This window comes from Maylandia zebra, linkage group LG18, assembly GCF_041146795.1.
Source record: "Maylandia zebra isolate NMK-2024a linkage group LG18, Mzebra_GT3a, whole genome shotgun sequence".
NCBI classification, from domain to species: Eukaryota; Metazoa; Chordata; class Actinopteri; order Cichliformes; family Cichlidae; genus Maylandia; species Maylandia zebra.
This window is the reverse complement of record NC_135184.1, coordinates 8,391,579-8,402,789: the sequence shown is the minus strand read 5'-3', so window position 1 is coordinate 8,402,789 and position 11,211 is coordinate 8,391,579. Positions and strand designations below refer to the sequence as shown.

The window sequence follows — 11,211 nt, the reverse complement described above, 5'->3', positions numbered from 1 at the left end:
CACAAGTACAAACAAGAGAAAGGGCCTATGCTTCAGGTTTAATATGGACAAGTAAATGTGTGTCTATGTGGGGGCCCACTAGTACAAATGTGGTTTAAGTTGACAATAACTGTTTTAGTTGTACCCTGGGGCATTTCAAAGGTGAAAGCCATTCCACTTTAAAGGTATAAGGTTTTATGAGTGAAACCAGAGTTAGGACTTAGGAGGCCTGGTGTTTTATTTTGAAAATCTTAATTTATATACCATGCAGTAATTGTTACAACATTGGGTTTTATTTTTGTTCATTTCATAAGAAAGTAACTGTTTTCAGTTCATTTTTTCCTTTCCCAAATAAATACCTAGTCATATACAGCAGTACAATGAACCCAGCCCAATCTCACGCTAGCTTTTACCATAGCTTTGTGGGAATGGGCAATTGTTTGCATCGTCTGTCACACCAACCCTCTGCATGTCCTCCTTCACTACATCCACAAACCTCCTCTGTGGCGTTTCTTCTTTGTAACATAAATCTGTAACATATTGTTAAATAGTCTAGTCCAGGGGTCGGCAACCAGCTGTGGCACGCGAAAGGTTGTTAAGGTTAAGGTTGTCTCCTTGACCTGGAGACAACATATAAGATGACACCGCCATGGACCTCAACCTGCAGGCTTTGTGTTACCTGTTTCTTTATACAGGAGCATGTAGGGGTGGACTGCCTTTTTATTTGATTACCCTTTTCTCATGTTTTTCTTAGTTAGAGACATTTTGGGGGACGTTATACTCTTACTTGTTAAACACATGCTCCCATCCACTCTCTTGGTCCAGAAGCTCCATAATCCAAGTGTCCCAACTCAGGTCTGATGGCATTTTTTCAGTGGTGCTTTTAACCTCTTGGGAACTTTCACTACATTCCTTACTTGATGCAGAAAGAAGAAACGAGTCAGGGATGCATAGCAAGCACAACAAGACACCAGCAGCCCAACCTTTCACCAACTGAAGACATTTGCAGCACCATAAAACATGACAGAGAAGAGCTGGGACTATGTGAAAGGGTGAAGTGCTGCAGTAAAGTTGCAATGGTCCTATCTTTTATACAGTCTATGGTTCACTCTATTAAGATGTGATTATTTCCAAGGTCCATTTAGTTTTAGTTAGCTGAAGCTAAACCAGAAGTTAAAACGAGATGGTGAAAAACATTTTTAGTTAATGTTACGACTGTTGTCGTAATGTTGTCTCATATGTAAATCTGAGTGTGCAGGTGCCTTTCCGTGATTGGTGCATCCATGGGACGGCCCATACAGATTGGCTAATGACCTGGAGACAACATATAAGATGACACCGCCATGGACCTCAACCGGCAGGCTTTGTGTTACCTGTTTCTTTATACAGGAGCATGTAGGGGTGGACTGCCTTTTTATTTGATTACCCTTTTCTCATGTTTTTCTTAGTTAGGGAGATAAGACATTGTCATTTGGTTTTATTCTTTTCATAAATAAGTTTTGTACATCCTTTAGATACGGTCCCTTTTGTTTGTTGTTTTGGGGTCCACCCCGAAGCTATAGTTCGCTCCTTTCCTTTGTTAGAATTCAATCACTGTGAAAAAAAATCACCATCAAAATTGTACTGGTTGTGTGATGTGCTGCCTGGGGTCAGACAGGGGTGGATCACCCTTATATTATGGTCTGGCCACCCTTAGAAAGGCCATAACACTAACTAAAATGAAAATTAAAACTAGACTTATAACTGGCTGGTGTCCTTACCAGTGACCTTGGGTCTGAACTGTGGGCTCCTCTTTCCAGGTGTTCGTACTGCCTGAGTGGGACCAAGATGTGCTATCTCGCCTCTTTTGGGTTTTCTGCATGTTTCTGGCTCAACATGCAAGTATCCACTTCTTGACGTTCGCTGTTGGTTGCAGCCACTTGAGGTTTTTGGGCTCATTTGGGTTCTCAACACTGGGTGACTTTGATGGGAGTGAAAGCATCCTCACAACATAAATCACCACACTACCTGCTTTTGTTTCAGATTTTTTCTTTATCCTTGTTAACATGTTTGGGTACTGGGTTTACCTGTAATGCATTTTGTGCTCCAAAAGCTGTTATTTTGTGCAGCTGTGCTCCAAAAGCTGTTAGCATGACCTTTTTTATCATTAGATTGTGCCACACCAGCATCTGAGAGAAAAGCTTTGAGTTTGATTTTGTGTTTGTTTTGCAGGCACTCAGGAGAATAAGTCATGATGTTTCTTGTGTTTGTCATGCTAGTATCTCAGTGCTTGTCAATCACCAGTCAACAGTGTCACCACTGTGAACAACATCCTTCGACTGTTCGAGCCAAAACCTTCGAGAAGTCCCTGCAGCCGTTTCAAAACTCATCACTGAGCTCGATCTCTCTTTTAACACGCTGGAGACAACAATGAAAGAGGACTTTCTTTCATATGCTGCTTTGAGGGCTTTGTTCGTGAATAACAACAGAATCAAAACCATCCATGAAGAGACATTTCACCCGCTGATTAATTTGGAGAAACTGGACTTCCACAAACCAGTTGGAGACTTTGTCTTCTGGATGGTTTCAGAAGCTGATTTCTCTCCACTATTTCAATCTTTTGGGAAAAAAATATACAACACTGAGTCCGGGAAACCTTTTCGTGCCACTGAGGAGCTTGAAGACCCTCTATTTTTGAGGAGCTTTCCTTCAGTCTGTCAGTGAAAGGGATTTTGTTGAACCTTGAAACTGCCGTGACCCTGTCCAAAGACCAGCTGGCCACCTGGCCGGGTCAGTCATGGATATTCACAAATACCCCATAGTACTGGTGGAAAAGAAATATCGAGGGAAAATCCATGTTCAGACCATGTTCAGTGTGTCGTGACACTTGCACGATGGAAGAACACACCCACTTGTTGGTGCCAGAAGAGCCACTGAGAAATTATTGTTTTAGCTGGCTCATTACAAGTCGATGGCTGGTCACCTGGAATAGCATAAAACTCTGGAGCGAATAATTGCCCGATTTTACTGGCCAGGAAACTGTTTTAGACTTAGAGCTTTTTATTGTCATTGTGCAGTTTCTTGCACAGTGAAATTGGGTAAGTGGAGAGCATAGAGCCGCTGTATCTGTGCGCACCACCATCTTGCATTTCTTGCATGTTTGGATATGCGCCGATGGTGTGCGTCCAATGGTGTCAGCTGGTGAACCAGCTGGTCATTCAAAAAGCACCTTTATGCCCCTCACCATTAATGGAGGTCCCATTTGAGCGCATTGGCATGGACCTCATTTTATCGATGAGAAAAAGAAAGTCTTTAGTTCAGCTGTTGTTAACTGATCTTGACTTTGTTAATTAAACACTGCAAACCTGCCTTCAGTGTGTCCTGTACATGAGGTCATTTAGTACACCACAGCACGGTGAGTTTTTTTGAGCTGATGAAGTTCAGCCAAAACAGGAAACTTGCAGCAGGAGACAGCAACTTGTTAAAATGTTATAAGAGGTACAATGAAAGATTTTCACCCTACAGGGTTGTCAATGATCCAAGGATAAATGTCTAATTTGGTAAAAATTTTATAAGCCATTTCTGGAGAGACTGCAGTGGAAATGTTGTCACTTTTGGACTTTGCTACCTGCAGCTAAACATTTGCAGCTAAATCATTTATTTAAAAGCAGAAGCTGCAACTGATCGAGGGAATATTTGTCTGAAAACTTAAACTGAACTCCAAGGGTACCATTGCTCCAGCTTACCATCTTTACCTGAGTGAATCAGTTTGTTGAACAATCTAAATGATTCAGAAACTTCTGTGACATCAACTTAACTAAGGCTCATTACAAATTTCACAAAACACTGCTGAATACTTTTAATATTTTTTTATTAGTTATTTTTGTTTTTGTTGTTATTTTGATTTTAATAAAACAAAATAAAATAAAGAATTAAATCATTTCTTTGTTTTTTTAAATTTAATTTATTTTACAAATAAATTAATAATAATATTAATAACAACAATAAAATTAGTGCTGTCAGCGTAAACGTCATTAGGTAAAATGACGTTAACGCTGACAGCACTAATTTGTTGTTTCCAGAGAGCAAGCCAAACACTGGTCCAGAAAAGGACGATCTCTAGTAGATTTTGTTTTAACCTCCTAGGACCTGGTGTCCACATATGTAGACATAACATTTTGGGTTGTCTAGACCAAAATACAAAATTTTGCTCTTCAAAAACCTGATATCCACTTATGAGGGAGGACATTACACTGCCACTGTTCAATCGAAATTTAAAATGAATGTCCTCATATGTGGATCTCATTCTTTTGAGAAACAAAAAAAAGATAGTCCGAATCTGATGTCTTTGTTTTTACATTCATCAGGTCCCAATCAACCCAAATGGCACAGAGAAATTAAAAATGCATGCCATGAAAGTTCAGGTCTTAGGAGGTTAAAAATGTCCCTGCTGATGAGACCAGTGAATGTGGGGCGACGGTGGCAAGAAAAAACTCCCTCCTGGAGGAAGAAATCTTGGGAGGACCAGGCTCTCTGGGAGGACCCTCCCTCCTGAGGGCAATACTTACCTATACTTGTCCTCCAGTGTGCGATGGTGGGCTGGGACGACTGCTTTTCCTTCTCAGCATGACGATGACCTTAACTTCCTTCCTTCCTTCCACTTCCTGTTTCAGAACTGAGAATGAAGACAAAACTGGTTAACAAGGTAACAGGACATTTAAAAATTCTCTCACTTCAGGATGAGATGCTGTGTCTTCTTACGTTTCTCTTGTAAAACAGGATGTAGGCCGAGTGCTGCTGTTCCTCACAAACTGCCGATCCGGTTGTGTGGAGCACCTGTGCGTCATTATAGGTGAGCCAGCGATCTGATGTAGAGTGCTGACTCTCCTCAGGATGGACAGAACTACAGATGTAGTGTCCTGAAATCACATTAAGACAAATGAATCCAACTTCTGGAAGTCAACTGATTCAAGCAAACAGTGATTTTGACTTAGTGCTTCTTAGAACATCAAAAGCTTTTGTGTGTGAGTCCTTCACTGAAAAGTAGCAAGTTTTCATTTTCTGTTTGTCACAAGTCTGTTGTTTTACCTGACTCTGTGCCTCCATAATGACTGATGATGCTGACAATACTATAACAGCCACCACCCTGAGAAGGAACAAATCCAAAGAGTGTTAGTTTCATAAAGTCTCACATCAGTGCCACAATTAAGCTGATTTGCTGAGGCTACGTCCACACTAATGCGTTTTCGTTTGAAAACACATCGTTTTCTCTCCGCTTTGACCTCCCGTCCACACTGAGACGGCGTTTTCCTCAAGGAAAAACACAGCATCTTGAAAACGCTCTCGAAAACGCATACATTTCAAAACGGAGTTGTCCCGTCGCAGTGTGGACACTCGAAAACGCAGACTTTCTAAAACGATGACGCATTTTAGTCATGTGACGCAGTCATGTGAGCAATTAAACAAAGATAAGCCGAGTGCATTATACAGCAGTTGTTTTGATTGCTCTCAACTTTGACAGCCCTAAAAACGATTAATATCAGTTTGTACATGCTCCGGATAGCTTTTCTTCAAATTCTGTAATTCTCACTCACTTTTGCGCATGCGCAGGACTGGAACATAGGCGTTTTCGGCCGTTTCAATGCAGACGCACAACTATTTGAAAATGACTGAAAACGCTAGTGTGGACACGGAGTTTTCAAATCTATCCGGGCTAGTGTGGACGTAGCCTGAGACGTTCTGCAGTCTGTTTTTACCTGATTGGATGGCACCACCAAGTCCCTCTGCAGCCTGACGGGGTCATCCACCTTCTGAATCTTGTAGGTTTGTGTAAAGCCAAACCTCTTCAGATGCAAGATCAGAACTCTGGCAGAAAAGAAAAAAAACACAAACAAGGTAGAAAATAAGAAGAATGAGTGTCAAACACAAACAGAAGATGGGAGAAAACGACTGCTCAAATATTGTCTCGAAAAACTCTGATATTTGATGCACCACAGTTTGGAAACCTGGTCAGTCGATCAATTCTGATGTGACCTTACTCACCTTGGCAGTGTATCAAAAGACGACTTCAGTTCTGAGGCCGTCCCTCCACAATCACAGCGATATTCTATTTCTTCTTCCTGAACAACAGCACAGAGAAAACAGGCTTTATGGTAGAAAGAAATCTCAACATATGCACACACACATGCACACAAACACTAACAAAAAAGGTGTGTTAAGATCGCTGATACGACAACTCTATTGGAATTTGTGATCTTACCTTCAAGTATGTCTCTAACATGTTTATCACAGACCCCTCTGGAACCAGGTCAAGAGACAAACTGGTGAATTCCTCTTGCTGTGATGAGTGGTGACCGCAGCTACACATTTCAGGAGTAACGTAGTTAAAGTAAAGATCAGGTACGTGGAAAAGAGGTATATGAAAATATTGCAACCAGCTCTGCGTTTCTGAAAGACAGGCTTACCTCTTGCATGTCCTTATGTTCTCCATTTTAAAAATGTGATGGTCTTCTACTGGGCAGGTATAACTTTGGCCCAGGAGAGCTGCGTTCCTCTCCAGGCGAGGTGTGAGCCTTTTGACCTCATTGAGGAACAATGTTAGGAATTCATGAGCGTCCTGAAAGAAAAGCAGAGAGATTTAAAACAGTACATCAAAATCAGAAGGTAAAGCAAAAAACGAAATGTCCAAATAGCTGACGCACTTTCTGTGCACTGCCGGTGTATTCGGCAGCTTGATTGCTGAATGCCTTCTTAAAAGCTCTTAGGTAGTGATCTTTAAGGCCATAATCTGTCGACTCATGACAGTCCCTGACATCAATAAGCCTTCTGTAGAAAGGAAGGGTAAACAGACATTTCTGCTGTTAGATCTCTTTGTTCTTCAGGTGTTTGAAGAAAGTAGAAGGTTGACGTAGCGCACCTTAAGAGCTGAGCTTCTGGATCTGTGCTCCACAAAACCCCCTGACGCCTGATGTCTCTTATGAACTCCTCAATGTTGAGGAGGCTCTGCAGGCAGGAGTTCATGTAGCAGGTGTTTCCGATGTTTGGAAACCTGACAAACGCGCAACGTTTACAGTATCAGTGTAAAATAATTCATTTTCTCCACTTTGACAAAGTGACCTTTGATCTTTGTGCACCACGTGTACTCACCCGAAGCGGTCTATAGTCCCAGTTTGACTTTTTATTTTTTTCCCACCGCGTGCTACACTGCTCCAAAAAGGTAAAAACACAAACACAAAATTAGGAAAGATGTCAAGATTCTGAGCAGTGTATGTGCATGTATGCATGAGCTTTGACGCTGAAACATTTTGGAGGACGTCCAAAAGTAGTAAAAAAGATGTAAATACACAAGGTGGAAGACAAATGCCAATAAAAGGGAAATAAAACAGCTCCAACTAAACCACTGCTATAAATATCTCCAGCAGCATTAAAGAGTGGCGCATTTCTTTACCTCTGATGAGACGTAGAAGGAATTTCCTTCTCTGCCACGTTTTGTTTGTGTAATTTCTGTTTAGAAACAAGAAAAGCAACATCAGTAATGGCATAAAACAAACATACCAAGGGAGTCTCTCCATGAAAAGTGTCCAGTTAGAAAATTTGGTATTATTTCATATTATTTATCACTTTAGTGAGCTGTCAGCTCATGAAGCAGATATATAGGAATATCTTTAAATAAAATAAAAACAATTTATTCATGCTTTAAATTGAGTTTTAAAGTTTGTCCTATGAAATACAAAATCCTTCATTTGGTTGTGATCAAAATTCAGTTTTTACAGAAATCATCCATGAAGCTTCATTAAAAGATTCAAAAATGCTTATTTACCATAAAAAATATTTAGAGAAACATCCTGCAAGTCCCTTCAAACTTACCTTTCTGTGAAAAAAAACCGTTTAAACATCTTTGAACTTAATTTGAGGACATAGATGTGCTAAATTGCTCTTAATTCTTCTCATTTAACTGTGATGAGTAAATGCTTGATGACAGGGACTCTTTCCATAAAACATACCTTCCAGAATTTAAAAAGAAACCAGCGACACTTCTTTTGTGTCTTCGCAGTGCTGCTCTCTGCCTCTGCATCGCTGTCAGTTTGCTGCAGAGGACGAACAAACATAAGTTTATTAAAAAAGTAAAGTCACTTTAAATTAACAAGTGCAATTTAAAGAGAAAGTGCATTTCATATGTTTTGAGTAAAAGCAAACCGAGGAACAGCAGAGGTGTCTCCATTTTCTCTTCTTCTTTTGACCATTTTCAGCAACAGAAGCATCCGGGATGCTGATGAGGACAAAAGTGTAAATGTTATTTTTCAAAGTGGAAAATTTTAACAAGGAGTACATGCTGGAGATTGCAGATAAAAATTAATAACTGTAATGGAACAAAATCATGTATTTCAAACGCTAATCTCTGAATCAATATAAATTATAGACAAGACTAGAAGTAGTAAAAGATGTAAATACAAAACACCAATAAAAGGGAAATAAAACAGCTCCAACTAAACCACTGCTATAAATATCTCCAGCAGCATTAAAGAGTGACACATTTCTTTACCTCTGATGAGACGTAGAAGGACTTTCCGTCTCTGCCACGTTTTGTTTGTGTGATTTCTGTTTAGAAACAAGAAAACCAACATCAGTAATGGCATAAAACAAAGTATATGGTAAGAAAATACAATATCCTTCATTTGGATTCAAAATTCAGTTTTTACAGAAATCATCCAAGAAGCTTCCTTAAAAGTTTCAAAAATGCTTATTTACCATAAGAAAATATTCAGAGAAACGTGCTGCGAGTCTCTTCAAACTTACCTTTCTGTGAAAAAGAAGTTTAAACATCTTTGGACTTGATGTGATCGCAGCCAAAATCTCCTCAGCTTTGCAAAAGTTCAACTGAAAACAAGCAGTCAGAGGTTGTATATTTATAAACTTTCAGCATAGAATGTTCATACCCTGAACAGCAAACATCAGCATTATGATGTATGGGGCTAATTTGCATATTTTGGAATGTATGCTCATTTGAACTGTATGGCACTCGTCTCCAAGCAACTGCTACAAAATACAGGTCAAGTCAAGTGGCTTTTATTGTCATTTTAACCACGTGCAGAGGTACTGTACAGAGTGAAATGAGACAGCGTTCCTCCGAGACCCTGGTGCTATATATGACATATACGGACAAACCCAGGACTACATAAAGTGCAGTGTGCATAAATTGCAAAAATAAACAAGACAAAACAGTGCAAAACTAGACAGAACAGGACGATACAGACACAAGACAATGGAAATGTGCAAAATGCTGAGTATTGTGCAAAAGTAACTAACGTGTGTGAAGGTGTGCGTGTGCCAGTGCAGTCACTGAGTGTTCAGGGGTCTGACGGCTTGTGGGAAGAAACTTTTCCGTAGTTTGGTAGTGAGGGCCCGGATGTTCTGGGACCTCTTTCCAGAAGGCAGCAGGGTGAAGAGTGTGTTTGAAGGCTGTGTGGGGTCCTCCAGCGAGCGGGTGTTATAAGGAGGGGAGAGGGACTCCAATAATCTTCTCAGCTGCTCTCACAATCCGTTATAGAGTACTGCGATCTAATGCGCTGCAGTTACCATACCAGACAGTGATGCAGCTACTTAGGATGCTCTTGTTAGTCCCACTGTAAAAGGTGGTGAGAATGGATGGTGGGAGATGGGCTTTCCTCAGCTTCTGCTTGAAGTAGAGACGCTGCTGGGCCTTCTTGGTTATGGAGCTGATGTTGAGGGAGCAGGAGAGGTTCTCCGCCAGGTGGACACCAAGAAATCTGGTGCTCTTGACGACCTCCACAGAGGATCCATTCATGTTAAGTGGGCAGTGATCCCACTGTGCTCTCCTGAAGTCAACAATCTCTTTTGTTTTGTCCACGTTCAGAGACAGGTTGTTGACTCTACACCTCTACAGATGGCCCGCAGTGCAACCCTTCAGCTTCCTAGTCCTATATACAAATTTAAAGACCTAGGAGACTTACTTCTCGTCACAGAGTTGTAGCATTCACAAGATTTTCAGAAAACTTGAACTCAAGGTCAAGGTCACTGATATTCAAACTGACCCCAGAACTTTAGTAGATGCACCAATGGTATCAATTCAAAATCCTACGCTTCTCGTTCTCGAATTATTGTCTTGACCAAGCTGAGTATACAATTATGAAACAATCATTTTCCATTTTTATTTCACTATCTGTAACTAAGACAAATAAACAGTATTTGGGACACAAGTCACTATTAAAGTGGTTAGTGAGACTCCACATCTGATAACAGTATAACACACTGCTTATTTATGTAAAATTGTCATCAATAAATGTGTTCAAAACAGAAGCTACACTGGCTTTAAAAGTTTTTGTTAACTCTGACTACCTGTCTGCTCTTACCTGTTTCTTTTGCTCTCTGCTGTCTTCATCCTCCATCCAACTCTACAGCTATTGTTTGTGATGACACGATGAAACTGAAGGGTGTCTGGGCACCGAAAAAAGAAAAGAAGAGAGATTGGATTAGGCTGCAGCTGGCGTGCCATTCTCTCACTTCAGGATGAGATGCTGTGTCTTCTTACGTTAATCTTGTAAAACAGGATGTAGGCTGAGTGCTGCTGTTCCTCACAAGCTGCAGATCCAGTTGTGTGGAGCACCTGTGCGTCATTATAGGTGAGCCAAGGATCTGATGTAGAGTGTGGACTCTCCTCGGGATGGACAGAATTACAGATGCAGCAGCTGTTTCCGATGTACCTTCACCTGAATGGGCTCATCAAACATACATTTGATGCTTGGCAGCAGCTTCAGTCTCACTTGAGAGGACATCTTTTCTGAAAAAGAGAAAAAGATTGGACTTTATGAATGTAAGATAAAAAGTCCCCTTACACAATACTTTTTCTAAGAAGATTCAGAGACAGATTGATTCATATTACATATTGTTTTATGTTTTCAGACAAACAGAGAGACAGATAAAGACTGAAGGGTGCCATTGCTACCATGCAGTGTTTAAAATAATCCACTGTCCCAGTTTGTGCTCAGTGTGCATGAAATGCTTTACACCAAACTCCACTCAAAAAATTTGCCAATTTAAATACGTATCATTAGCAAGCAAGCAACCACACTATAAGTGCCCACTGTTAATTCAACAAGCTGTTAATATTAGATCCATTTCAGACAGTGGCAGTAATATTTTACACTGGGCAGCAAATCAGCACAGCAGGATCTTTCAGAGTGAGACAGAAACTCTGTGTCCTATTTTTTGTTACTTTTTAATAGCTCTTGCACA

General features: G+C 40.5%; 1 protein-coding gene across 1 annotated transcript; it reads right to left on the bottom strand.

The window, feature by feature from the left end:
• Positions 1-3,834: 3,834 nt before the first annotated feature.
• LOC143413396 (ubiquitin carboxyl-terminal hydrolase 37-like) lies at positions 3,835-10,408 on the bottom strand. The gene is made up of 16 exons (XM_076876352.1): positions 10,329-10,408; positions 8,755-8,835; positions 8,501-8,556; positions 8,155-8,227; positions 7,962-8,045; positions 7,406-7,461; positions 7,105-7,161; positions 6,875-7,006; positions 6,660-6,783; positions 6,423-6,574; positions 6,218-6,317; positions 6,001-6,077; positions 5,715-5,823; positions 5,047-5,104; positions 4,720-4,877; positions 3,835-4,633 (listed from the first exon to the last, which is right to left on the bottom strand). The coding sequence occupies exons 1-16, from the start codon at positions 10,362-10,364 to the stop codon at positions 4,628-4,630; spliced, it is 1,359 nt and encodes a 452-aa protein (XP_076732467.1). The 5' UTR covers positions 10,365-10,408; the 3' UTR covers positions 3,835-4,627.
• Positions 10,409-11,211: the final 803 nt, after the last annotated feature.

Coding starts and splice junctions, on each gene's coding strand:
- LOC143413396 (XM_076876352.1), bottom strand. CDS start 10,364: ATGGAGGATGAAGACAGCAGAGAGCAAAAGAAACAG. Junction 8,046..8,154: donor GACACCTCTGCTGTTCCTCG/GTTTGCTTTTAC, acceptor CGTCCTCTGCAG/CAAACTGACAGCGATGCAGA. Junction 4,878..5,046: donor TTATGGAGGCACAGAGTCAG/GTAAAACAACAG, acceptor ATGTGATTTCAG/GACACTACATCTGTAGTTCT.